General features: G+C 38.3%; 1 protein-coding gene across 1 annotated transcript; it reads right to left on the bottom strand.

The window, feature by feature from the left end:
- Positions 1-108: 108 nt before the first annotated feature.
- LOC145784093 (SKA complex subunit 1-like) lies at positions 109-10,228 on the bottom strand. Its single transcript, XM_082595845.1, has 5 exons — positions 9,949-10,228; positions 9,397-9,532; positions 7,427-7,535; positions 6,379-6,545; positions 109-572 (listed from the first exon to the last, which is right to left on the bottom strand). The coding sequence occupies exons 1-5, from the start codon at positions 10,168-10,170 to the stop codon at positions 403-405; spliced, it is 804 nt and encodes a 267-aa protein (XP_082451971.1). The 5' UTR covers positions 10,171-10,228; the 3' UTR covers positions 109-402.
- Positions 10,229-25,633: the final 15,405 nt, after the last annotated feature.

Genomic DNA, 25,633 nt, shown 5'->3' with positions numbered 1-25,633 from the left:
TGAAGCACAAGGCGCAGATTTTATAGAAAACGGTTGATGCTCCTCAAAGGCACAAACTACAACATTGAGCCGCTGACGTTTTGAATAACTCAGCTACAAGAGCGGGTTGCAGTCTCTATTAACTACTTTATTACCCTGCGTTCGTAGAAGCGAAGCAACAGAGACGTAGCGATGGGTTTCTTCCACAGTAACGCGGTCTACCAATAGACTGCTATATGGAAAACGCTTTTAAGATTCGCCGTCGTCAGGTATCACATAAGTACTAAGCAGCCCAGATGCTTGAAAGTATCTGCCCAGCAACTTTCAAGAAACTACTGCAAGCTCGTGCGAATGGCATCCACAAACAGGTGGTGATGCCTGAACGAAGAGTTAAGTCTCTATAAAAAATATTGATAAAATAATTTAAGCTGTCAAGATGCAGTAGCGAGTTAACTTTGCTTTATGCACTTCCTTCATTCGGCCCAGATGACGTAATATCAAAAATATGTTATCTTTCGTTTTCCTCTTCAGTTTTAACGTTGTGCCATATTGCTGGATGTCATCATCAATGAAGAACACGCAGTAACGGGATCCTGTAGCAAAGATACAAATTAGTTTCTACAATTCGTTTGTAACTTACTTAAAACTAAATAACTGTAAGGGGTTTATCAGCCGAGCAGGATGTATTTCGAAATGGAACCTGGTTAGGTTTAAATGGTCAGGAGCAAGTTCAAGTACGGTGGTAATTCCTTAGACTACCGATACCCAGAAAAGTTTGCGTTACCGGTAGTGGTGAACCCCTATATAGCCCATTGTTTACCTCTTCTTTTGCTTCATCAGCAATACGCGTCGAAGTGATCGCTCACTCGGCAGCGACAAAACACCAACCTTGTGTGTCATCCTGTAGCGCTCGAGAGCTTTCTCTCTGACGTAACGCGCTTCGCTTCACTGGCGTCGAGTCGGATTCTGGAATATTCTCTTCATTTAACAAATACCGCGAGCTGCTGCTCTCGGAATTCAATCTAGCAATCAATTTTGTATGATGCCTAAACTGCATTCCTACTTTACTTCATCGGCACGTAGATTTACCGTTGTGTTGCGTTATATGGTCACGTGTAGAGCTTGCAATGCTTGTGGCTGCGCCTTCCCAATCAAAACCAGAGCTCTTTTTAAGAAACTTCAACCATGATTCCTAACGCAAATGCAGTTCTAAAATTCCGAAGTTAAGTGTGCACACTCGAATGGCAAATTTTATTCTTTGAGAATTAAGTTAATAATGTAGAACGACAGTATGCTGAACTAAGTTTTGGTGGTGGAGTTATTAGTTGTTCGGGTGCTTTCATTTCGGTGTTATTGGATTCTGTTCTTCGAAAGTTAAAGATTGAGTCAATAAACAACGCAGCTGTGAAGGGTTCTACTTGTGATCAAGCGCTACCCAGTGAAGTTCAGTCGATAAACAAGGCAGTAGTGAAGATGACTTCGTGTCCGGTCATTCCTCGCCAATTATACCTAGGAATGTCGCCGTCTCACTGACGGCTGTATATGAGCAGTAGCACGCATGCTGACTAGCAGCGTCCGCTACACATCCCATAACTTATTTGTGTCCGGCCTAGTTTTGAAAGCTTAACTACATCTACACGGATATACGCAACTACACCAAAGGCGTCAGATAACTATTATTTTGGGTGTTCACTTTTTTTCACCGGGCTTTAAACCCACACCAGCTTTGCAGTTTGCTCAATTGCTGTTCACTGTTCAGGTCATATAAAAATAAACTGATGTGATATGAAGAGTCACTGTGCAAATCGAGCATGTCGTGCGTTCGAAACTTAAAAGTAAACGACTAAAAACGTGGCCACCGCACGCCACTGGACTTTCACGTCTCAATAAGTTTAAACATCCACACAAACAACTAACCAACTTTCAGAGGCCTACCATATTTTTATCGCCTAAAAAGAGGACACGTTTCGCCAGCAAGTACGCTTGAGTCTTTTTAGATCATTACAGTAAGTATAGGCCTATGCAGCAAAAGTTACCAAAAAAAAACAAGAAAACAGTTTGACTGAACGTTTTTAACTTAGCCTATTTTTTTCTCATTTTTAGTGCTTTCTCAAAGACTTAATTTTAAAACAATTTCAGTCAGACAGCAATGATCGCAAAAATGTGACAAATCAGGTAGCATTTCCAGGTAGTCATGCCTTAACTTTTTTCAATAAGGAATGGTCAGATTTAACGAAATTATTAAATTACAGTACTTGCAAAAAATATGATTGAAATAGTAGGCTGCACAGTGCACAATCATAACCGTTAAGATGCTAAAAACAGGGGGAGCTAAAAAGCTGTTCCTTTCCTTGCAAAGCTGAAGGCCCACCCATGAGACGATTTCTTTTTGCTGTAGGTTAGGTGTTATACACATTAGGGCAGTCATAGGCGCCGAGTTTTCAAAATAGCTGGGCGGGCGAACACGCTGTCACATCATGAAGGTTATTTTGTGTGTTTTTCAAAAGGGCGATTTTGCGAGGTTGTTGGGCTAGCCTAGTTTTACATTTAAGTATATGTCTCCTCTAACACGATTTGGAAACAAGTAATGGTTTGTTTGTTTGTTTATCTTTGTTTGTTTATCTTTATCCTGCATTGCGGGAAAGCGGACTTGAGCGCTGTGCATCGGTGTACGCCTTCCGACATACACCTGACCCACGCTGCAGCCGACGGCAATGTCTGTTTCCGGTTGTCTACTCTACTTATGACGTGAATTTGGTACTACCCATTATTCGACATCGATCACTAGGTAGAGGCAATTATCGTAAAGTTTCTTGCCCAGAGAAACAACAGCAAGTGCGGGTGGCTGGAGTCGAACATGCAGGCTCTCGACTGCGAGCCCAACGCGCTAACCACTCGGCCACGGCTGCCGACTAGAATAATAAATGTAATTGGTACGCAACAACGTCTGGTCCTGGTAATTCAGTTCCGCATATTTTTTGTGATTGGTATGTGCGCCGTGCGGGTTGCGGGACGAAAACTGCAATACTGTACTAGTTCCATAATTACATTACTATTATTGATACAACACGATAACACACACACGATACATCGGTGGGTTTGTCGCTCCTAGCGGGCGCACAGATAAGAAACAAGATGCTGTAATGCAACGCAGAAGCGATTTCACGACAATTCAGCTCCCGAGAAGCCATTGATTGATTGACATTTTATTTGTTGCGAGTATAAACACACATATTCAACAAAATCGGATAAAACAAACGATAACGTAAAATGTGTTATGTGTGGATACTGCAACGGGTGGCTGCGAAGTGACCTGGAAGGTCTTCTAGTCGAGCAGCCACCCTCAACAAAAGAAAAAGTAACAAATTAAACATCAATGAAGCGAGGCAAAAGAATCTAAAACATAAATTTACGGTATAATTGCTTGAATGAACACAAAATACATCATGTAATATAAGTTCTACATAGTCCTGAAGATCATCATTGGTAAAATGATAGTAGTAAACTTTTATAAATTTTTTTAAATGAATTAGGTGATTTTTTTCTTATTTCCAATGGGATTGAATTCCAAATTTCCACTCCTGTATACTTGAAACTACGTTGAAGTATTGAAGATGAATATTGAGGAACATAAAAATTATCCTTGTCAATTGCATTTCTGGTATTGCGAGAATGTACATTTTTTGCTTTTTTAAAATAATTAGAAAAAGTACATGGTAGTGAATTGTTTTCATATTTGTGCATTAATTTTGAAGTTTCGAGTTTGAACAAATCTTTTATTTTAAGAACATTTAGTTGTTTAAAATATGGAGTCACGTGATCGGACCATCGACCTCCCGCGACTATTTTTATTGCTTTGTTTTGGAATGTTTGGAGTTTGTCGACATGCGTCTTAAAAGTGGAACCCCATATTGATATTGCATATTGTATATGAGGATGCACAAGCGAGTGATATAATTGAAGTCTTGTTTTCGGAGGAATGAAAGATTTCAATTTATACAAGATGCCGACGGACCGAGCAAGTTTCAATTTTATATCATCAATGTGGGGTTTAAATGAAAGTTGATTGTCAATAGTTATTCCAAGATATTTAGCGTGGTCAACTATTTATCGCCAGTTTATCGCCATTTAGCGATAAACTGCGCTATTGAACCGAGCTTACATTGAATCTACAATTAGAACAGTTATATAACGAAGGAGCTGAATTGCAACTAATGACAACCAACGGTTTCATCCAGCCAAACCAACAGGTGTGCACATTTCTTATCAGTGACGTAACAGACGCAACTGTGATGATTGAGATGACAAAATAGAGCATTTTGGCAGCAGAGTTAATTGATAACGTCTTTTGAGAGAAAATTACTCCTTTGAAGAACAATGCTACAGTTTTTACAACGATAAAACATCTGGCGATGTTAAAACGATGTAAAAGCAGTGGAAATTGAGGTCAGACTTTTGCGCAAATGAAGTTCCTCGCATGTTTGCGCAATTTATTTAATTTATAGCACTGGGCTACGAGTGGCAGAGTGGAGACAAACGGCGCGGCCGGACACTTTTGCTCGCTTAATGGCGAATCAACGTTGTTTAACGTTGCATGAATGTTACAATGGCAATAATTGACGAAAACTAATAGCTTAATTAATAGGTCTAGTAGGGGCTATCATATGGCGACAAAACCCTGCGAATAAGGTAAGTAGGCTAGGATCAGAAGGTGGCAGATGGTTACAGAAATTTTGGGACTTAAATTGCATTAATTTTTTTTTTAATTCCTGAAATGTCCGGCGGGCGCGGCCCGCCCGCCCGCCCGGGACTCGGCGCCGGTGAGGGCAGTGATTCTCAAACTGTGTGCCGCGGCACACTAGTGTGCCGCCACAGATTCTCAAGTGTGCCGCGAATCTTTTTGAAATTTTGGAAAAGAACTGTATAAATATTTAAAATAAGCCATTCAGACAAGCATGCGACTTAAAAGCGCTTTAACTCCTTCAATAGATGATAAATAAGCACATGTGACGTTGAAACCAATTATGGCATTGCCGATACAGCAGGGTAATTGCCACGTCACTATTGGGCTGCTATGTTAGCTATTGCTAACATTACTTCCCACCATTTGGAAGCAATCTTTCTGCAGAAGAAGAACAGCTCATTGATTTACGAAACGACCCATTTTTTCAAACGCTGTTTCCACAAAAAAAACTTGAATGCGTTTTGGCTGTCTGATTCCAACTTCTATTGAAGGATCCGTGCAAAAGCAATCAAAATTATATTGCCATTTGCATCTTCATGGCTATGTAAACATGGCTTTTCTGTTTTGACTGAAATTAAAAGCTGTAAACGAGAGAGACTGCTTGAAATTGACGATGAAATTCGGGTAGGCCTATATGTTTGTCAACAATGCAACCTCGTTTCAGTCGAAGCTTATATTGGTATAAACAAGCACATCCATCGCATTGACACGTGAAAATAATTTTTTTTAAAGCAACTTTTCTTCTTTTGTAAGTGTGCCGCGTGCGTTTTATATTTTTTCTAATGTGCCACAAGCTGAAAAAGTTTGAGAACCACTGCATTAGGGTGTTTCATTTTTTCACCAATTTTTTCAAATTTTTTCACCATTTTTTCAAATTCAAAATGCCAAAATAAATAGACCAAAAATCAGATTTTTTTAAATCACTTTTTTGTGATGCAGATAGAGTTTAATATTCTCTATATCAGGTATAGGAAACCGACCCTTCTGCACATTTTGACACTAATTTTGTCGACCTATGATGAGTGGTTCCGGAGACACGGCCAAATTTCGAGATTTTGATGCCCAAGAATTTCAAACCTTGTGGACCACCTCAAAATGACGTTATAATTGAAAAAATTTGGGTGTAAACTTTTTACTCCAAATACCACCAGATGGGACCCCAGGCATTTTGAATGTCAAAAATGGTGAAAAAATTAAACACCCTAGTCCCTAATACACATTGCATTTTTGGACATTCGTTTCGATTTGCTTCAAGCAACAAACGAGCCACACTCAGTTGGTAATCAGCAACGTCTACAAGCGTTGTATCAATATAAAACGTATTTAGGTAATAGAATATTTTTTTGTGAAAATGTGAGCATGGCGCTTTATACTGTATGTTACAATGAACCAGGCAACGAACGTTCAACAACAGTTCCATAAGACGCGCCAATTTCTTGTGGAATCTATGAATCAGCATGTTACATTGGTATGCAAAATGTTTGCAAACAAATAGCCTACAAGCAGTCGCCGAAACGTCATCAAACAATGAAATCCTGTTGAAAATACAAGCAAGAAAACCGAAAATGCCAAAAAAGAGGACATTTGAGTATTTTTTAGTGTCCTCGGAGGACAATTCATTTTTCTTGAGAAAAGAGGACATATGGTAGCCCTACCTTTCATGTCTTTGGCCTGTTCCATGTACATTGCCCGTTTCCTGTCGTCCTTAAGCGATAGCTGTTTTCGTGGTTTGTTTAAGAGTTCGTATTTTTTACAGAGAATTGTGTTGATTTCAATAATTCCAACATTAACTTGCGAAAGAGTCAGATGGCCTTTTGTATACCTAAATAACAAAGCATTAAATTAGTTTTTCTTATTTCATGCAATGCACCGAGGAAAAATATATAAAGCTACGCAGTGGCGTAGCTAAGGAATGTGCCGCCCGGGGTGGATTCAGATTTTTCCGCCCCTTCAACAAAAAGCATGTGAAAACGAAATGCGTTTTTTTATCAGATTATAATCAAAATCAAAAATCGTAGTCTGAAAGTGCCGCCCCTAGCTACGCCACTGAAGCTACGCACTTAATACTGGAGTAATTCAGACACACCACAACTTCTGCAGATTTCTATAAACAGCAATAAATGAAAGTAAATAGGAATTATACGTTGACCGTGGCGTGCGAAAATAGATGGCTTACACAACGCACACAAGACTTCAGGACTGAAGGCTAAAGTTGACTGCAGATAAAAGTGTATTTGCATCTGCAGATGTGCCTGAATGTTTCTTCAGCTGTTTTTAGTGTTCAATTGTTTCAATGTTTAGTGCTTTTTTTCATCTTGCAACCTGAATTTTAGCATATTGAAAGGTGATAAAGCAACAACCGCCTGTGACATCTATAGCATTTACATGTCGAGATCGAGAATTTCATTCAATGTTTAAACTAATGAATTGTGTTTACACATTGCTTGATAAAAAGCTAATTTTTCTTATCCTATCAAAGCTTCTCATGATATAAAAACACTTAAACAATTGAATAAGAAAACTTTAAAAAACATTTTAGGCAAATATAGGTTCTAAGGAACATGTTTATATGCAATCTACTTGAGTTCTGAAGGCTTGCACGCGGTGTTTAGGCTGCCTATTTTCATAGCCACGAAGTTGATCCTTATGGCTGATTTAAACAAGTGAATTATTAAGAAATTTTTGTACTAAAAGTTCCCATACTTGGGTATGGATTGAAATGTTTCCTCTGTGAGATGATTGAGGCTAGGAACGCCCATTTTCCTTCCTGCATGTGGCTTTTTCCTTTCAATTTCATTTTCTTTATTGTCATCTATCAGCATAAAATTGCACAAGGTATTTATAATGCTTTTAAACAGTTCAACCTTCTTGTTTCAAATCAGTGTTGTTTGATTCTATGTATCCGTATGCAGGGTTGTTAGGCTATTTACACACTGGATTTTGTTGAATTCCAACATGGACACAAAAAAGTTTGCTATAATCTGAAGCGCTTAGCACAACTGCACAAACTTCCTAGTTTCATTTACATTCATTGCTGTGTAGTTGGAGCTGCCACTAGGGGTGTTCAATTTCAATTATTTGAATATTCGAAATTCGAAATTCAATTTATTTTCGATTTCCGAATTTCGATTTCGAATATCACAACTATTCACCAAACTGCAAAATGTGATTTTATTGAAAGAAACGACATGAAAATTCGCTAGAAAACGCGAAAAAAAGCTATAAAAATTTGCGAAAAAATAACACAAAATAACGTCTACAGCTCCAGGCCCATGTTGGTGTTTATGAACACAAGCTGATCGACATGGTCACCCGTCAGTCGGGATCTCAGCTTCGTGACGATCAGGCCAGCTTTTGAAAACGATCGCTCCGCTGGAGCTGAGGTTGCTGGGATCCCAAACACTTCAAGTTCATTTTCACAGCGAGCGATTCACTGCCGCGACATTTCACTGCAGAATGCAGAGGTTTCGACTCGAAAGCGACATCGAGTATGTTTGCAAGCGCATCAAGCTAAACGCACGCTCCGTCTACGTAGGCAATTTATGCTGTTTTAGGGTGCATTCGACATCTGATGACATTGAATCGACGCAAAATGGTAGATTTTTGCTATGTCCCAGGAAGCAAAATTAGTTATTTTTACATTGATTCAACGTCTGCAGACATTAAATCAATGTAAAAATGACAGATTTTGTTGTCTGGTGTTGAATTGTAGCATCGCAACTCGTTCTAGTGATTATTATTTATCGCGAAGCTGTTGCGGTTTGCATTCAAAAAATGTTTTCCTGCAGCCGATCGCTAGTTCATCTATTGTTTTATGTATCAATACAGCATAAAAAGTTGCCCACACACAGAAATATGCGCAGGCCCGTAGCCAGCCGGGGTAGCCAGACCGCAGAGCAGGGGGGGCAACATTTTTTCAGGGGGGCCTCGCCCCCCCTGAAAAAAATTTCTCCCCCCTTGGCATAATCTCAATATTCTCGGGCAAAAGCTACAATTATAATGATTTTGCATATTTAAATTTGTTCGGCCCCCCCTAAAAAAGTTGTCCCCCTTGCTCTGCGGTCTGGCTACCCCTTGCTCTGCAGTCTGGCTACGGCTCTGCCCCCACGGCTTAGGCGCCTATGGATTCGGTAAAAAATGGATAAAATTGCGACAAAGCTCAGCCTACACTTTCTGCTATTGCACAACCTAGCTATCTTTATTCTTGAGAAATTTGTGAAATTTGGCAATAAAAATGCCAACCTGGCATCCCTGGTGCAGGACTGGCCGTTGGACCCGCGAGAGCGTGTGATAGTCACGTGATCGACGATGCGCATGCGTCGAAGTCTTTTTTCGCTTGCAAAATGCGACAAGACAGATTTCGCGCCACTCGCGTTACTTTCAACCGCGTTCAGCCGAAAGGGCGGCTATAATTTCGAATATGTCCGACACGAATAACGAATTTCGAATATCACTATAATCGAAATCGAATCGAAATTGAACACCCCTAGCTGCCACATAAGACATTTTGATTGTGACTATTATCTAGTGATGCCACATTTGCAAAATGTAACCAGCACATAAATGTAAACGATATACCTGTAAATAACAAAATTCAAGCAAAATCTATTTAATATCTATATATACAAAATATTGAAAATACTATGCAAAATCTCAATAGCATGTTACTTCACCTAAATCACAGCTTGTCTCTTTTATAACAGAAGGTGCACTTGACCTGGAAGTATCATCCATTGTGCAGTTTTGAACAGCAAACACCATCATTCCATCAATACTCGTCTCAAGTATTTTCATGCTGGATACCTTTTTCTTTGTTAAAAAATAGAATAAAAATTTAAAACACAGAAGTTGGAATTAGGTAGTCACATGCATCAGTATCGTTTAACTCTACTGAACACTAGTGAATAGTTAACTAGAGATAGAACTGACATCCCACAATCAGTAAAAAAGTACAAGTATTAATATTAAAAAACGTACAACACCCAAATATCGTCAAGTTAAAAATGAAGATTGTAGTAGGCCTATACCTGGTGTAGAAGCTGACATGGTGACCTAAGGTCTTTTGCTTCCTTTCTCTCATTTCACTATGTAATGCACCAATGTATTGTCATGATATCTCAAGAAAAACTAAACCAGTGATAAACCAAACCATGTGGTATTTTTGTGCATGCTAATTTGGTGGAATGTAACAAGTTATAGGATAGCTTTTTGTACTCATATCTCACCTCAAGATTTTCAATTGTTTTTCTGTCTTGCTCTAAGACAATTTTCATCTTCAAGGCCGTAACTTGTAAGCAATGAACTTTGTCATGAAGTTGTGAATACAACGCCTGTCCATCTTTGTGATGCAAAACATCTCTGATTGTCAAAGCATCTTCAATTTGCTGAATAACTTTTCCAACATGATTGAGATACGTATTCAGTTTTCCACTGTTAACTTCATCCATGGTAGGGATAGATATTTCACATGTCAGACAATGAATGGACAATGAAGCAATATATAAATAAAAATACCTGTATTTTAGCATCATAAATATAGTGAGTTCCATGAAGAAGTTCTTATGTTTGCAGCACTTCTTTGATGCATGTGCATGATAATTAATACAGTTAGTGATAATCAAATACAAGATACACTTAATGATGTGCTCTTGTACTGAGCTCCTAATGAACCACCTTTTTGTGTGTTAATAGCGTTGTGCAGCAACTAAAACTGTTTGCATCAAAGAAAGAATGGCACTTGTACGTTTTAAGCCATTCATCCCCAATGGTGGGCAACATTTCTCCTGTATGTATATTTCTCTCTTATAAAATTGTGGGCAGCTTAAAATCTACAAGTCCTGAAAGAAAATATTACCGTAGCATGTGAACTACAAAGTTTAGAAAATTTAAAGTCTATAAGATCAAAAAAAATCTGGGTGTCTGCTTTCAACATACTTGGAAGCTTTACCATGTAATCTATAGTATTCTGGGAATTTTTAAGCAGATAATGCCTCAACCACAAATTAATCATTAACACATGTACAAGGAGAGTGCAGTGAATATAAGAAACTCAGTGTGGAACCAGCACCAGAAATATTCACTTCTTAATAGCCAAGTATTATTGAATAAGTTAGTTTAAAAAATAATGAAGCAATGCAAAGTAACTTTCATTTACCGAATATACTCGAGTGTAGATCAATTTCTACTTTCTCATTGGAAATCGATGCCATTTTCATTCTCTCTTGTAGGCTATAAGTCGACTAGCTGATTCCTGGCACTGCCTTTCAGTGGTTTACCTTAAACATTGGCATTGACAAGAATTACTCAGGTAGCCTACCTTTTAACCTCTTGCCACCTTTCCTATTAATTTACTATTTGTATTGATATATTAACGATTGTAGCTAGTAGTATTTTTTGTCCCAGGTACCTTAATGACAAAAAATGAAATGATATGAATTTTATTACACAACAACAAAAAGTCTCAATTACAATGGCATGAAAATATGTACCGTACCGGTAATTAATGACATTCAATTGCAATAGATCAAACTCTGTCTATCACCATGATAAACATGGTACAAGTAACTCTGTGCACTGTTACTATATAGGTAAATCTAACCAAACATTTTCTTGTGTCTTTCTTCTTGTTTGTGTGTTTTTTAACCATATTTAATGAGTACTGTATGTTATTTTCCTCATTTATCATGAAGTGGCAGCTGACTCAATGACCAACTGTTTTTTTCAACGTCTCCTCGTCATATAGCACATAACAGTTTATGGCATATCTCTTATGTTTGTGTTATATGACAAATAAACTGATTCTGATTGGTGGTAACTGTGTTGATTGCTATTCTTTTGCTATACCATGACAGGACTCCAGGACCAGGTTAGGAGACTTTCTAATTTTCTTAGGCATTTCGCGCTAGATTCACTTCACTAATTTTGTTCACGCTTCGCTTCACATACAAACCAGTGATTACCGTTTATTAAATTGAAATTACCAAGGTATAACTAACCACAGTGTAGACCAGCGTTTCTCAAAGTGGGCGAAATCGCCCCTCTGGGGGCGATTTTGAGCGCCAGCGGGGCAAAAAAATTAAAGGGGGCGATCGGGGGGCGAAAACACTCGAAGGGGGCAAATTTATCAAACCACCAATAACAGTCCAACGCACAAACCACTTACTGCAAATAGATGAATCCAACTTGACCGACAATGTGTCGCTGCTGCTGCTTGGATATGTGCGTTTTGTTCATAATATGAGAACAAGAAGAAATGATTTTTGCGCTCAGTCTTCCTACAGATATTCGGGGATCAAGCATCTTAATGCAGTGAAAAACTTCTACATAGAGAAGGGGATTCCACTGAAGAATATTCTACAATGCGCAACTGATGGTGCTCCAGCAATGGTTGGAAAGCATCGAGGGTTCATTGCACTGATGAAAAGAGCAATTCCTGGACTTATTGCAATACATTGTGTAATTCACCGTCAGCATTTGGTTGCCCGTAATCTCAGTCCTGAAGTGCACGAATCACTGAATATTGTGATAGAATGCGTCAACAAGATAAAAGCGCAGGTCAAAATGTCTTAACTCAGTTTCCCAATTTGAGCGAGAATGTTATTACAGACGAACAACGGCAAAAATGCTGCTCATATTTAGACATGCTTCATAAACACATGAAACTTCGCTTTGCAGATCTCGTGGACCTCCATGTTCCAAACTAGATGGTACAACCATTTTATACCGAACCTACAGACATAGCCTACTGTAGGAGTGGAACTTCAAGAGCAGTTCATTGGTATGCAAACAAATGATAAGCCAAGAGTGAAATTCGGAAATGATCGATACGATTTGTTTTGGTGCCAGGTTGCTGGCAAATATGAGCTTCTCTGGAAAGAAGCTAGAATGTCGATTTTGTCGTTTCCTACTTCATATATGGTTGAAAAGGGGTTTCAGCTGTGACATTGATGCTTTCAAAGAAAAGAAATCGCTTGCTAGTTCATAAACGGGATGATCTTCGACTCTATTTTACGAAGATGTCGCCAAACATTTCAAAACTTTGTAAAAGTCGCCAAGCTCATCCATCCCATTGAACATTAGGCTATCATGTTCAAGTTGTAGAAGTATTTCAAGTTGTAGAAGTATCTCACTCAATGTCTGCTAAACGAGAAATATGTTATGGAATACCACAAGGATCGATCCTTGGACCACTATTATTTTTAATCTATGTTAATGATTTTTCGAGATGTTTAGTACACTCTGAATCTATAATGTTTGCTGACGATACCAATTTATTCTTTTGCAGTAAAAATTATGACAAACTTTTCGAAATGGCGAATGAGGAAATGACAGGAGTAACAAATTGGTTAGCAGCAAATAAGCTATCACTAAATGTAAAAAAAACAAAATACATGTTATTCAATAGCACCAATAAACTTTCAAACCTCCCTTACACACTGTCTATATGCAATCAACCCATTGAACGTGTCAACACTATTAGTTTTCTGGGCATACTGTTGAGCGAAGACTAATCATGGAAACCCCACATGCTATCCTTACTGCAAAAACTTCGCAAAAACTTTGGAGTGATCTGCAAGGTTAAGTCCTACTTAAACACCAACAATTTGATTTGCCTTTACCATTCCTTAATTGAAAGCAATCTCCGGTATTGCATAAGTGTATGGAAGCATGGTCATGTAACTGTTTTAAATAAACTTCAAAAGATTTGCAACAAATTTATCAAAATGATTGCAAAGCATGAATCAAATCACTCTAAATCCCATAATTTCTTCACAATTGACGAACTATACACAATAGAAACTGCAAAATTTATGTTCAAACTCAAACACAATCACTTACCCCAGTGCTTTAATTCTCTATTTCAACTTAATAACAATTTGCACTCAATATCAACCAGAAGCAACAATCACTTTTTCCTCCCCTACTTCTCCAAAAGACTGACTCAACAATCCATTCAGTTTAGTGGAGTTAAAGTGTGGAACAATCTCCCGAAAACCATCACCGAAACTGAAACCTTTTCAATATTTTGCAGTAACCTGAAAAAGCACTTGCGTTCTGAAAATCAACCTATGCTGTAACTCTTTAATTCTGACTGTGTTGCTGATTGTTGCACCAAATCCTGGTATAGCATGCCTTGCCAAATGCCACTTTTGTAAATTTATCCTACAATATTACTATATTATACATTAACATATCTTACTATACGTATATCTTATCATATTACACCCGAATGGATGACGATGATGATTACTATCTTTACTCTATACCATGAATAAGCTTCTATACGGTATTGCATAATTTAATATTTGCCAGATAAGAATATATCACTATGTTACTACAAGCTTGCATCTAACTGTAACTACCCCCTAATTATTATAAGCTATTATGTTCGTTCAGAGAATAGATTGACTTTTCGTAAGATTATTGTTTAGGTTGGTTTGAAAAAGATACTTGAAACAACTCAGACACTACTACATCCTTCATCGGCACTACCAAAGAGTCTCCACCTCTCATTAGCGATACCAAAAACACTCCATCCCTCACTGATGCTATAAAAGATGATTCAACTCTTATTGGCAATACCAAAAACACGCTGCTATATATACCATCATGCTTCTTATGCTTTTACATGTGCAAGAAATTAATTTAAAAAACAAAGCTTTTTTAACTATTTTATCTTGATAATGAGCTGCCATATTGTGTATTTGTTCTGCAATCTATAGGCTACTTAATATCGTTGCTGCGAACACTTTATTTCTGTATAAAATCTGTAAATAATCCATGTTTTGATAGTCCATTACCTAATTACAATATGTGTGTGTGTGTGTGTGTGTTAGTTTGTTTTTGTGATGTTGTTAGGTTCAGTCGTGTTTTCGTTGCTTTAAGAATTGGCGCTTCAATTGTTTCAGCAACGAGGAGGCGACTGATTCTTAACTAATTCATCTAGGCTACTTGTTTTACAGTATCAGGTTTGGTGGCCGTGCTTAACTATACTTATCGATGCAAATACCGCAATATTAGATCTTTTTATGCACGTCTTAAACCATTAAGGTTTTGCCACCTTTTCCTTTTGTTGGTTTTGTTACTGTATTTCTTTTTTACAATATCATTTCTTTTTGCGTTCTGACAAAGAAAAATAAATTGAATTGAATTGAATTGAATGTTACTGTCAATTTCGTTGATTAAATTCCCAAAACTAAATTTGTCTATCACTCTATTATCAATGTTTATTTTACTTGACAGAATTAGGGGGGGGAGGGGGCAAAATTTTATTTCAATAACGAAAAGGGGGCGATGGACTAAAAAAGTTTGAGAAACACTGGTGTAGACTGTGGTATAAGGTAGCCACTTTAACAAGTCGAAATTCTGCCACTGAAATTGACTAGAATGAAACCGCCAACTAATCATAAGCTACGGTTTAAGTGACGTATAAAATGGCGAAAAGAAGATCATAGAAAGCAAATTAAGTGATCGATTTTTTGTCAGCTGGTTGGCTTAAGGGTTAGGGTTAGGGCTAGAAAGTAGTCGTTTCATTGACGCGTGTTCGATTCTCACCACTGCTATTGCTTTTTTTCTTCTGTAACTACCAAATAAAGTTCAAAACAGGCATTAATTCTCTGGATGAGTGCTAGAAGGGTCACAATTGGACGGTAGCCTCTTATAACACGTTCTGATTGGTTGGCGGTTGCATTGTAGTCAATTTCAGTGGCAGAATTTCGACTTGTTAAAGTGGATACCGTGGTATAACAAAGCAAAAGTTGCCACATGACCATAGATTTGACCACAAAAGAAAAAACAGTAAAATATAACCATTCAGACATATCCAAGAAAAAAAGATCCAATAACATACCAAATGAGAGCTTTTGTTCGACTTTCGATAGGGCGTGAACGCGACACCGCTCAAGAGCAAGTGGCGTGTCAGAAATTTATAGAATCCTTCAGCAATGTCGTCGGAAAAACACTTGAAGGCATGCCGTCGATTACGGAGTGGTGCCCCTTCGACAATAGTTCTTGAATTCAATTCTCTCATGGTTATGAACAGTACGCTGCTCTAGAGAGTAGGCCTATAAATACCTACGGCCTAAAATTAAAAAAACAGACAGTCAAGAAAACAGCATGAATAAGTTAGCTCTATTCAGTTAATTGACTTCAAATTAATTAAAAATTTGTTTTCACACTTTTTGTGCAAAGAGAAAAAGTTTCCATCACACCGTTTGTTATCATGTAATATGATATGGTTTGATATCCATTGGCAAATACAATAAAAGGCATTGAAGTTGTCGTCATAACCGCTTAGTTAGGCTATTGGGCAGTGTTGGGCGCGATAACTCATTTTTCAGTTAAGCGATAACGATAATCGATAAACGAAAAATGCCTAAAGCGATAACGATAAACGATAAATCAAAAAAAAGTTAAAGGATAACGATAAACGATAAAATTATCGCCGATAACGATAAAAAAATGTTCTTGATTAGCGCTGCCCCATCCCATGCAGCACAAACTGTTTTCATCAACATAACGAAAAATCGAACATAATATACTGCAAAGGGACAAAACTTTTTGTAAGTTATGCATGAATAGAATCGCAACAGCGGCAGTGGGTATCGAACCTTCAACCTCTTGATCCAAAATCAAACCACTGAGGTAACCGCCGTGCTTATAATTATACCTTCAGATACCAGTTGGATGCTTTTATCAATTGAGTTACACTGCCGCTTTGCCTACCTGCAGTAGGCAAAATAATTAAATCAAATGTAAATACCATAAAAAATTCCAAACTTTGCATTCTGCTTTCTGCTTAGCCTAAAGGGCTGTTTACAGCAAAGTCGCCTGTGCGCTTACATTTTAATTGTAAAATTCACTCGCGATTGCAGCAAAACAACAAGAGAATTGTTGCATGCATTTCATTGCATTGCAATTTGCAACTCTAAAAATTATTGCGTTGTCAGGGCCGTCGCTGCAGGGGGGCGTGCCCCCTCCCCTGACAACGACCTGTGCACACACACTTCAGGCACTGGAGAAAAACTGGTTTCAATTTTAGTTTCATTAACTAGATGGCTAGTGAAAATATTACTTTTCATGTTCTTTCCACTTGTGTGTTGATCGGAAATAAAATTTATCGCCGATAATTATCGCCGGTAAATTATCACCGATAATGCCCATCACTGGCTATAGGCTAGTTTTGTAACGTTCCTAGGATTGCCGGTTGAATGCTTCTGTCTAAGGGTGGCTGACAACGATACTAGATTGTTGGTATCAGGAAGTACATCTTGTATTACGCCACGTGTTGAAGCGATCAAGGCGGATTCAGAAACGTCACGTCATTCCATCAGAAGTTTGTTGATTGAAAAAGGAAGAAGATTACCATACCAGTCTGTTTTATAGGCGAAATCAGTCACCCTTGGCGAGTGCTGCCAGACGCAATGCTAAAAATATTAAAACTTGAAAGTAGGCTAAGCAGTACAGAATTATGAGAACGTTGGACTGCACCGCAGAATACCGGCTGGTGACGAATATAAGACAGCAGTCGGTACATACGTTGGCCCCAGTCAGAACGACATTGAAACGTAGGAGAGATGTCGTGAATGACGAAAACAAATTAAGTTATGATTGAGGGTTAGAAACTGAAATTGAATACTGGGGCGCAACTGTAAAATCAGCCATGAGAGAAAAAAATTAAGCATGTATACAAACAGGTAAGCGTCCATGGCAGTCCATGTCCTGCCTTCGAAGAGATAGGACCTGACACCCATGGAAGCAAACCAGAAAGGTAAAAAAAAGAAATGTATGTAGCCTAACGGTGCGCGCGCGGTTGTGCGAGACAGGATGTTCCAAAGTCATACTATTAGTTCAAGTATTTTGATGAGGGTGGACGAGACAGCAGTTGATGTGGAAGTTCGATGATATATGATGAGCACGACAACAGGTGATAAGCAGTTCAGTTAGTAGTCCATTGATGGATGACGAGCACGACAGCTGTTGAGTTGTGAGTCCGTTGATGTGTGCCGAATATGACACGAAAGAGGCCAGCTTGTATAATTGCAAGCTGTGTGACATGCAGCCATTGCATGTCGGAAGTGGCGCAAATAGCAGCACTGGTTTGGTTGACATCGCGGTGTGCTTCTGACGTGGAGAAGGCTTGAAACATCACGGTGTGCTTCTGACGCAGAGAAGGCTTGAATGATGAACGATGCAGCAATTGCATGTCGAAAGTGGCGCAAACAGCGGCACTGGTTTGGTTGACGTCGCGGTGTGCTTCTGACGTGGAGAAGGCTTGAAATGTCGCGGTGTGCTTCTGACGCAGAAAAGGCTTGAATGATGAACGATGCAGCAATTGCACGTTGAAGATGTGTCGCAGGAAGTAGCGGCAGATATGGTGTTGACCAAATTGGTTGCGTCGGCGGCTGTGAATAGCCGTATTGAAATCATCTCCGTGGAGGCATCTCGTGTTGAGGTATGTAATGAGGGACTGTTCAACTCAGTGCAAGACGTGGAGAACATGGGGTGCTGTGGTGCCATGTTGAAGTGGTCTCATCAGTGAGCTTGTCGTGACATCATCATGGTGCTGTATTGAAGTCCCTTGAAGTCGCGCATCAAGTCTCGCAGCAACCGTGTTGATGGGCACGTCTGAAACAAAATTGATACAAAGTAGCGCCCGGTAGAATGTAACACATAAGCAGTATAAGAACACATTACAAAAAAAAAATGGCGATACATGCAGGCACACAAGTTGTTAAATTTACAAGGAATGAGGTGGTCAAGGCGGCAAATGCCGGCTGATGATAGGTAAGAAACTAGACATGAAACTATGAGAGTTGTAGTATAGGTACTGAGTAGGCTCAGCACTCATCAAAAAAAAGACAAACACGAGCATAAAGAGTTGTTGCAACGTCACGTGACTGTAGTTAAACGAGTGACTGTAGAATGGAAAAATGGATGCAGTTTTGACGTCTTGTCCAGGACGTAAGCTACTGTATGAAAAATAGCGGAAAACGCAGGCTGAAGCGGTGTACGAGGCTGTGATGTAGGTTACATACCGAGATAAAATCGGTAGGCTGACAATAAGTGAGTTTGCAGCATATGAAACAATACAGTAGGTGTAGGTAGCGTATGACATACAAGATGGCGTTTGCTTATATAAACACAGAAATATTTGCGCTGGCAGTTGACCAGAGCGCAGTGAGACATCATGACGTAGTTAGTTGACATTACAGATATTTAAAAAAAGTTTTGCATGCAGTGGTTTCTATAGCAATCACAAGGATAAGGTACCATGGAATAGAAGTTATAAATGGTTAAAAATGATTAATATAGGCTGCAGTAAGCTGCTAGATGATTAGAGATATTTTAAAAAAAATTTTGCATGCAGTTGTTTCTATAGCAACCACAAGAATAAGGTACCTTGAGAATAGAAGTTAGAAACTATGCATATAGACTACAGTAGGAGATAATTACAGAAAGTTAAAAAAATTTAGCATGCGGTGGTTTCTATGGCAACCACAAGCAGTGTTGGGCGCGATAACTCATTTTTCAGTTAAGCGATAACGATAATCGATAAACGAAAAATGCCTAAAGCGATAACGATAAACGATAAATCAAAAAAAAGTTAAGCGATAACGATAAACGATAAATTATCGCCGATAATGTCCGATAACGATAAATTTTTTTTTTCTTGATTAGCGCTGCCTCACCCCATGCAGCACGAACTGTTTTCATCAACATGACGAAAAATCGAACATAATGTACTGTAAAGGGACAAAACTTTTTGTAAGTTATGCATGAATAGAATAGTAACAGCGGCAGTAGGTATCGAATCTTCAACCTCTTGATCCAGAATCAAACCACTGAGGTAATCGCCGTGCTTATAATTATACCTTCAGATACCAGTTGGATGCTTTTATCAATTGAGTTACACTGCCGCTTACTTGCAGTAGGCAAAATAATTAAATCAAATGAAAATACCATAAACAATTCCAAACTTTGTATTTTGCTTTCTACGGGCTGTTTACAGCAAAGTCATCAATAATTGAAAAAATTCCAAAAAACGCAAAATGCTTGAAAATTTATCGGTAATCTTAAGCGTTATTGGTAGTAAAAATGTGCATACTGTGAAATCCATCAAGCTTGTCAAATTAGTCGTGTTTGTTCAAGAACAATAACATAATTATCGTAATTTACTGATAATTTCAGATAAATTTTTCTGTTTTCTTTGGAACACCATCATTAAAGCAATGGCAGAATGCTGAGGTGTTGAGATAAGAATTACAATATAGGCACTGTATTAGGCTATTAGTGGGAATAAAAATATTTGTTTGAGCGTTGGCTATATCGCATAGGTAAATCGTCGTCGTATCCAGGCTTACGCCCGGTGGTTGAAGATTTAGATTAAGTGGACGGGAAGGCAAGGAAGCCAATCTTCATGTCCACCTTCAGGCATGCCTTTAAGTGTCCTGCGAAAGACAGTGTCCTGCCCTTTCGATTGCCGTTCCAGCGCTCTCACCACTCGGCTATGCAGCATAGGTAAATGAGAAAGGTTATACTGTATTTAGCATAATTTTACCACGCAACTCGATGCGCCTATTGTCATGCAAAAACTACTACAAGATGCAAAAAGTGTGATGTCGGTCTGCATGTCAAATGCTTCAAGCAATATCATATTCTGCAATGACTTGTTTCAGTGATGGTGGCGCGAAAGACCATGTTTCCGATGTAAAAGCGGCCTCGTATTGCGACACTTTCATAAACCACTTGCCAATTTCTTTCGCTTCGCTTCAAAGGAATCTGTACCGCCTGTGCGCTTACATTTTAATTGCAAAATTCACTCGCGATTGCCGATTGCAGCAAAACAACAAGAGACTTGTTGCATGCATTTCATTGCATTGCAATTTGCAACTCTAAAAATTATTGTGTTGTCAGGGCCGTCGCTGCAGGGGGCGTGCCCCTCCCATGACAACGACCTGTGCACACACACTTCAGGCACTGAAAAAGAACTGGTTTTAATTTTAGTTTCATGAACTAGGTGGCTAGTAAAAATATTACTTTTCATGTTCTTTCCACTTGTGTACGTTGATCCGAAATAAAATTTATCGGCGATTAATTATCGGCGATAATCAAATATTGCCTTTGGCGATAACGATAAACGATAACGATAAGCGATAAAAATTTATCGCCGATAAATTATCGCCGATAATGCCCATCACTGACCACAAGGATAAGGTACATAGAAATAGAAGTTAAAAACTATGCATTTTGACTACAGTAGTAGGTAATTACAGAAGTTAAAAATTTTTTTGCAAAAACGTGGTACATTACCAGGTGGCGTTGATGTCTTTGTTTCAGGTCGTGAGTTCAGAAAATTTACTCGGAGGCACCATTGTAACATTCCTGGGGTTGCCGGTTGAATGCTTCTGACTAAGGGTGGCTGACAAGTGACAACGACACTAGATTGTTGAGATCAGGAAGTACATCTTGTATTACGCCACGTGTTGAAGCGATCAAGGCGGATTCAGAAACGTCACGTCATTCCATCAGAAGTGTGTTGTTTGAAAAGGAAAGAAGATTACCATACCAGTCTGTTTTATAGGCGAAATCAGTCACCCTTGGCGAGTGCTGCCAGACGCAATGTTAAAAATATTAAAACTTGAAAGTAGGCTAAACAGTACAGAATTATGAGAACGTTGGACTGCACCGCAGAATACCGGCTGGTGACGAATATAAGACAGCAGTCGGTACAGTTTCAATAAACCAATTGTTGAGCTTGTATAAATCAAACAATCTTTAAATCGCATCAACTTTCCCGTTGTGGCTCAGTGTACCAAACTGACATACAGGGCCGTGTTAACCGTACCCTCGGTAAACTTAGCCTACTTAGCAAATTATTTTTCTTTCGAGCACGCTTTAACGTTCCCGTTTTGTCGCTTCTACCTTTTTCCATACCCCAAGTAGGCTAATAAGTTATTGTTTTTTGCTTTGATAGTCGAAAATAAAACTGAACTACCATCACTTAAAATACATAGAATAAAGCAAATGAAGCATCTTTGTCACACGATTAAGAAATTTTGAAATAAAAGGAACTTCTGACATGAAACTAACGGTTAACTCCAAACACATCCTGGGTGGTTTTAATGTTTCACAATGCCCCAAACGTAAGTGACATTTCAGAAAGGATGATGCGATTTCAGGTGAAAAGATTAAAGACGCACAACAAAAATTAAAAAGAAGAAATACATAAAAATAAGTTAAAAAGAAAGCTCTAAAATGGAGACAGGTGAAAGTTTCCAACAAGAATTTTTTCTCCAAAGAAGAGAAAACAAATTAACCTTCCAAAGAACAAATTTTAGGCTTAGTAGGCTAGTTCACTTTTTATTGAGGTAGTATGAACAGGGGCGCCGAAACAATTTTTGACTGGGGGGCAAGATTAGAAAAAAGGGCACTTTTGTTTACTAAAAGGCCAATTTTTTTCAAGTTTTAAGATAAGATATAGCAATAATGCTAATTTATCAGCTCACTATGTAGGCTATTGAGTAATGATAGCCTACAAGTGTCCGGTGTACAAAGAAGGGCATCATGCTATGTTATAATGATGTAACCTACTGTTAAGCCTTAAAGCAGTCTGTGGCCATGGCCGCTAAGTAGCCTAGTGCTTGAATGACCGCCGGTGCTACCTCTTCAATCGGCCAAGTCTGGCCGCCGGTCTCTTCTAGCCAATTATTTAATTTCGCAATAGAATGATCGTGGATTAACTGTCGAAAATATGTAGTATCAAAGAGTGACGCAAAATTAGGTCAGCACGTCATAATCGCCACTGTTGCATTGTGCGGGAATATTTGTTATTGATGGAATATATCCACCTGCGATCACCAGCGCTGTAAGTCTTGTTTGTAATTCCCGACGTTTATTTTAACAAAGTCTTAATCCGAAATGCTAATTTACATCGGCTGGCAATATTGTCGTTTTTATGTCGATTTGATGTTGCGGACATTGAATAGTTGGTAAAAATGAGAACTAGGTTAGTTGACATCCGAGGGAAAAATTTTTTGATTATAAGTTATTTTGCAAAAATTATGCTTCTTTTAGTGATGTCGTTCACATCATTGAAATACTTATTTTATTACCTTGCCGTCATCGTCAACACATGTCGAACGTTGTTTTTCGTTGCTAAAAATAATTCTAGGGGAGTGGCGAACTTCTTCAAAATCAGCCACATTGGAGACACTCGTGCGAGTTTCGTTAGATGGTCCCGCAGTACTGGATTACAATCCCGATAAAGCAGTTCAACAGGCCCAGACTTCAACAACGCTAAGTGATCATTTTAGCATTGTTGCAGGTTTAATTTTATTTACTTGTGCTATCGTTATTTTTATTTTGTATTTTGGCCTCCAAGCACGCAGATTTGGCCGCCGAGAAGGAGCTCCCGGTAGGCCACGATGGCTGCCGAAAAAAAAAACGAGTTTTAAGGCCTGTACTGTGTTGCAGTTGCAAAATTTTGTGCCGTAAGTATTATTTTGAGGCAAAAATGAAAGATTATAGATTAGCGCAGGCCCTTAGGGGAATCTTTAGGCTAAACGTGTTACACGTTGTTTTTTTGCATATTTTTGCAGTTATTCAATCCAACTTTGATTTTATTGGGTGCCGCAACTTTTTGGGTCACGTGATCACCCCCAAATCGGGGATTTCCCTAGAAATCACGTTTCAGCTTTTTTTACGGCATTTTTGTGCAATTAAATATTTGATTTTTGCACATTGTAACTTAAAAAGCACATAAAAATAAGTGAGACAAAATAAACTCAATATAATTTGATTGATGACGTCATTATGACGTCATCACATTTTTTTTGCTTTTTTAACCTATTTTTGTCGTTTGCTGTTGGTTTTAGTTGGAGTATCGGTTACTAAAACCATTTCACAATTCCTAAAAGTAGTTTCGTCGTGATTGCATCTTTTATGACGTCATCATTACATTGACTAGACAACTTGAAATTCAGGAACCAAAGGTAAGTTTATTCCGAAAAAAGCGATCAAATACTCTCATTATAAGTTTTGCAAATGCTTAAAATTTTACAATTGCAAGCAATAACAATAATTCCAGTACAGCAGGACGCAATAACGACGTCATCAAGGGTATAACCAGAAGAGCAGCTACCAGGGGTGAATTTCCCTTTTAGTCATGCCACTTTAAAATTTAAAATAATATGTAATTATGATCTACAAATCAAATTAATACACGACACCAGATGATGCAATGTCAAAGTCTTAACACTGTCAATTCAAGATGAAAAAACCAGCGGTTTTCGATGTTAAATTCCTACCATACGTAATTTGATGATAAAAAAATTCGTGGCCTACGACAAGTTTTTTCAAGCTACAACATAGAATTTAGAAAGTCAAAAGCATTTCTTGAATGATCAGTGTAGATTGGAGATGAAACGTCAATGTGGATTGAAGATGAAACATCAAAGAGGATTGGAGATTTTGTGGTCGAATTGCATGTTTTGTACTCGCATAAACAAAGACTTGTGCATTTTATTTTCTTACAAGAACATCGAGAGCCACAAGTAGACTGACAACTACAATGATGTATCATTTCGTGAATCGATGATGCGGATTGAGTTGAGGTCCATAACGGAACAAGCTGATTTGCATCATTATGTTTCCAACCCCAAGCTAAAGGAGAAGGTAGCCTAGTTGCTGAACATTTACGAGGCTTGATTTCCATATTTCAGCTTGATATATCGCTCTGCGTGTATGTTGCATCAGAGCAGCTGACGTTGCTGGCAGCTTTTCAATAGTGCAACCATTGGTAAACATCAGTGACGATCGGTGAGGGAAAGCAAGGAAAGCAGTGCTTACCTGAGCGAAAACTATGCAAAATATAATGACTGAATTCTAGGTTTAACTTCTTATTATTTTTATCAAGTCTATTTTAACTTGAAAATTACTGTGTTCGTGACTAGAATTACTCGTAACGCTTGTGAGTAGTCTAAGTCCTCACCAAACCGCATGTCTTGCCTATAAATGCCAATTAATGCAAACGCTTTTGTCAGAAACAATCACTGAAGCTCCAGGGAAATCAACTTTCAAAGTTGCTTTCCCAGGTGTAAAAATGTCAAAAAACGCCTTCGTTTTATCCAATCCCCAATCGTTTTGCAAAACGTCACCAGCTGCTTACCCAATCAGATGTGTTATGGTTATGGTATGGTTAGTTGTGCTTTCCCAGTGACGTCATGCGTATCTCATAGCGGCTGCTTTTGGTTTCAGACGAAAGGAATACAACCTCTACGCATGAGTGATTTGCGCGCTTGTAACTATAGGCTACTGAGTACGCTGAAAAAAAAGCTGGTTCTCTTACCAAAAAAAACATAGATTCTACAATAAAACATGCAATTTCAAAGGGTACATTAACCAACCAGTAGGCTACTGAAACAGCACAAGTGTTTTTTAAATTCTTTTGGGTCAATAGACTGACATCAACTTTACTATGATCAATAGACTGACATCATTTTACAACGTGAAGATATTTACAAACTCGAAATTGCAAAATTTATGCATAAAGTTTCCAATAATAATCTACCGCCTGTATTGCAAGATCGTTTTATAAAACTTGATAATATTCACTCGCACAACACTCGACAACTAAATAAAATGAAGTATTTTCTTCCACAAATAAACAAATCCGTGGCACACAATCTTCTGACACATCGGGGTACTAAATTGTGGAGTGAATTGGATGAATGTATTAAAAGCAAACACCTAGCTTTGTTTAAAAAACTTTATAAAATTACCTTGTTAAGTTCTTATTAAATCGTTAAAATCGTTCAGTTAAATTATTTTATCTCATGTAACCTCGTATTTGTGTTCTTAAACGATATGATTCATTATATGCTCATGTTTTCCCAGCTGGTCTTGATTCAA

This window comes from Aplidium turbinatum, chromosome 15 (genome assembly GCF_918807975.1).
Source record: "Aplidium turbinatum chromosome 15, kaAplTurb1.1, whole genome shotgun sequence".
In the NCBI taxonomy this organism is placed as follows: domain Eukaryota; kingdom Metazoa; phylum Chordata; class Ascidiacea; order Aplousobranchia; family Polyclinidae; genus Aplidium; species Aplidium turbinatum.
The sequence above is the reverse complement of the archived record's forward strand: the minus strand, read 5'-3'. Positions and strand labels throughout refer to the sequence as shown.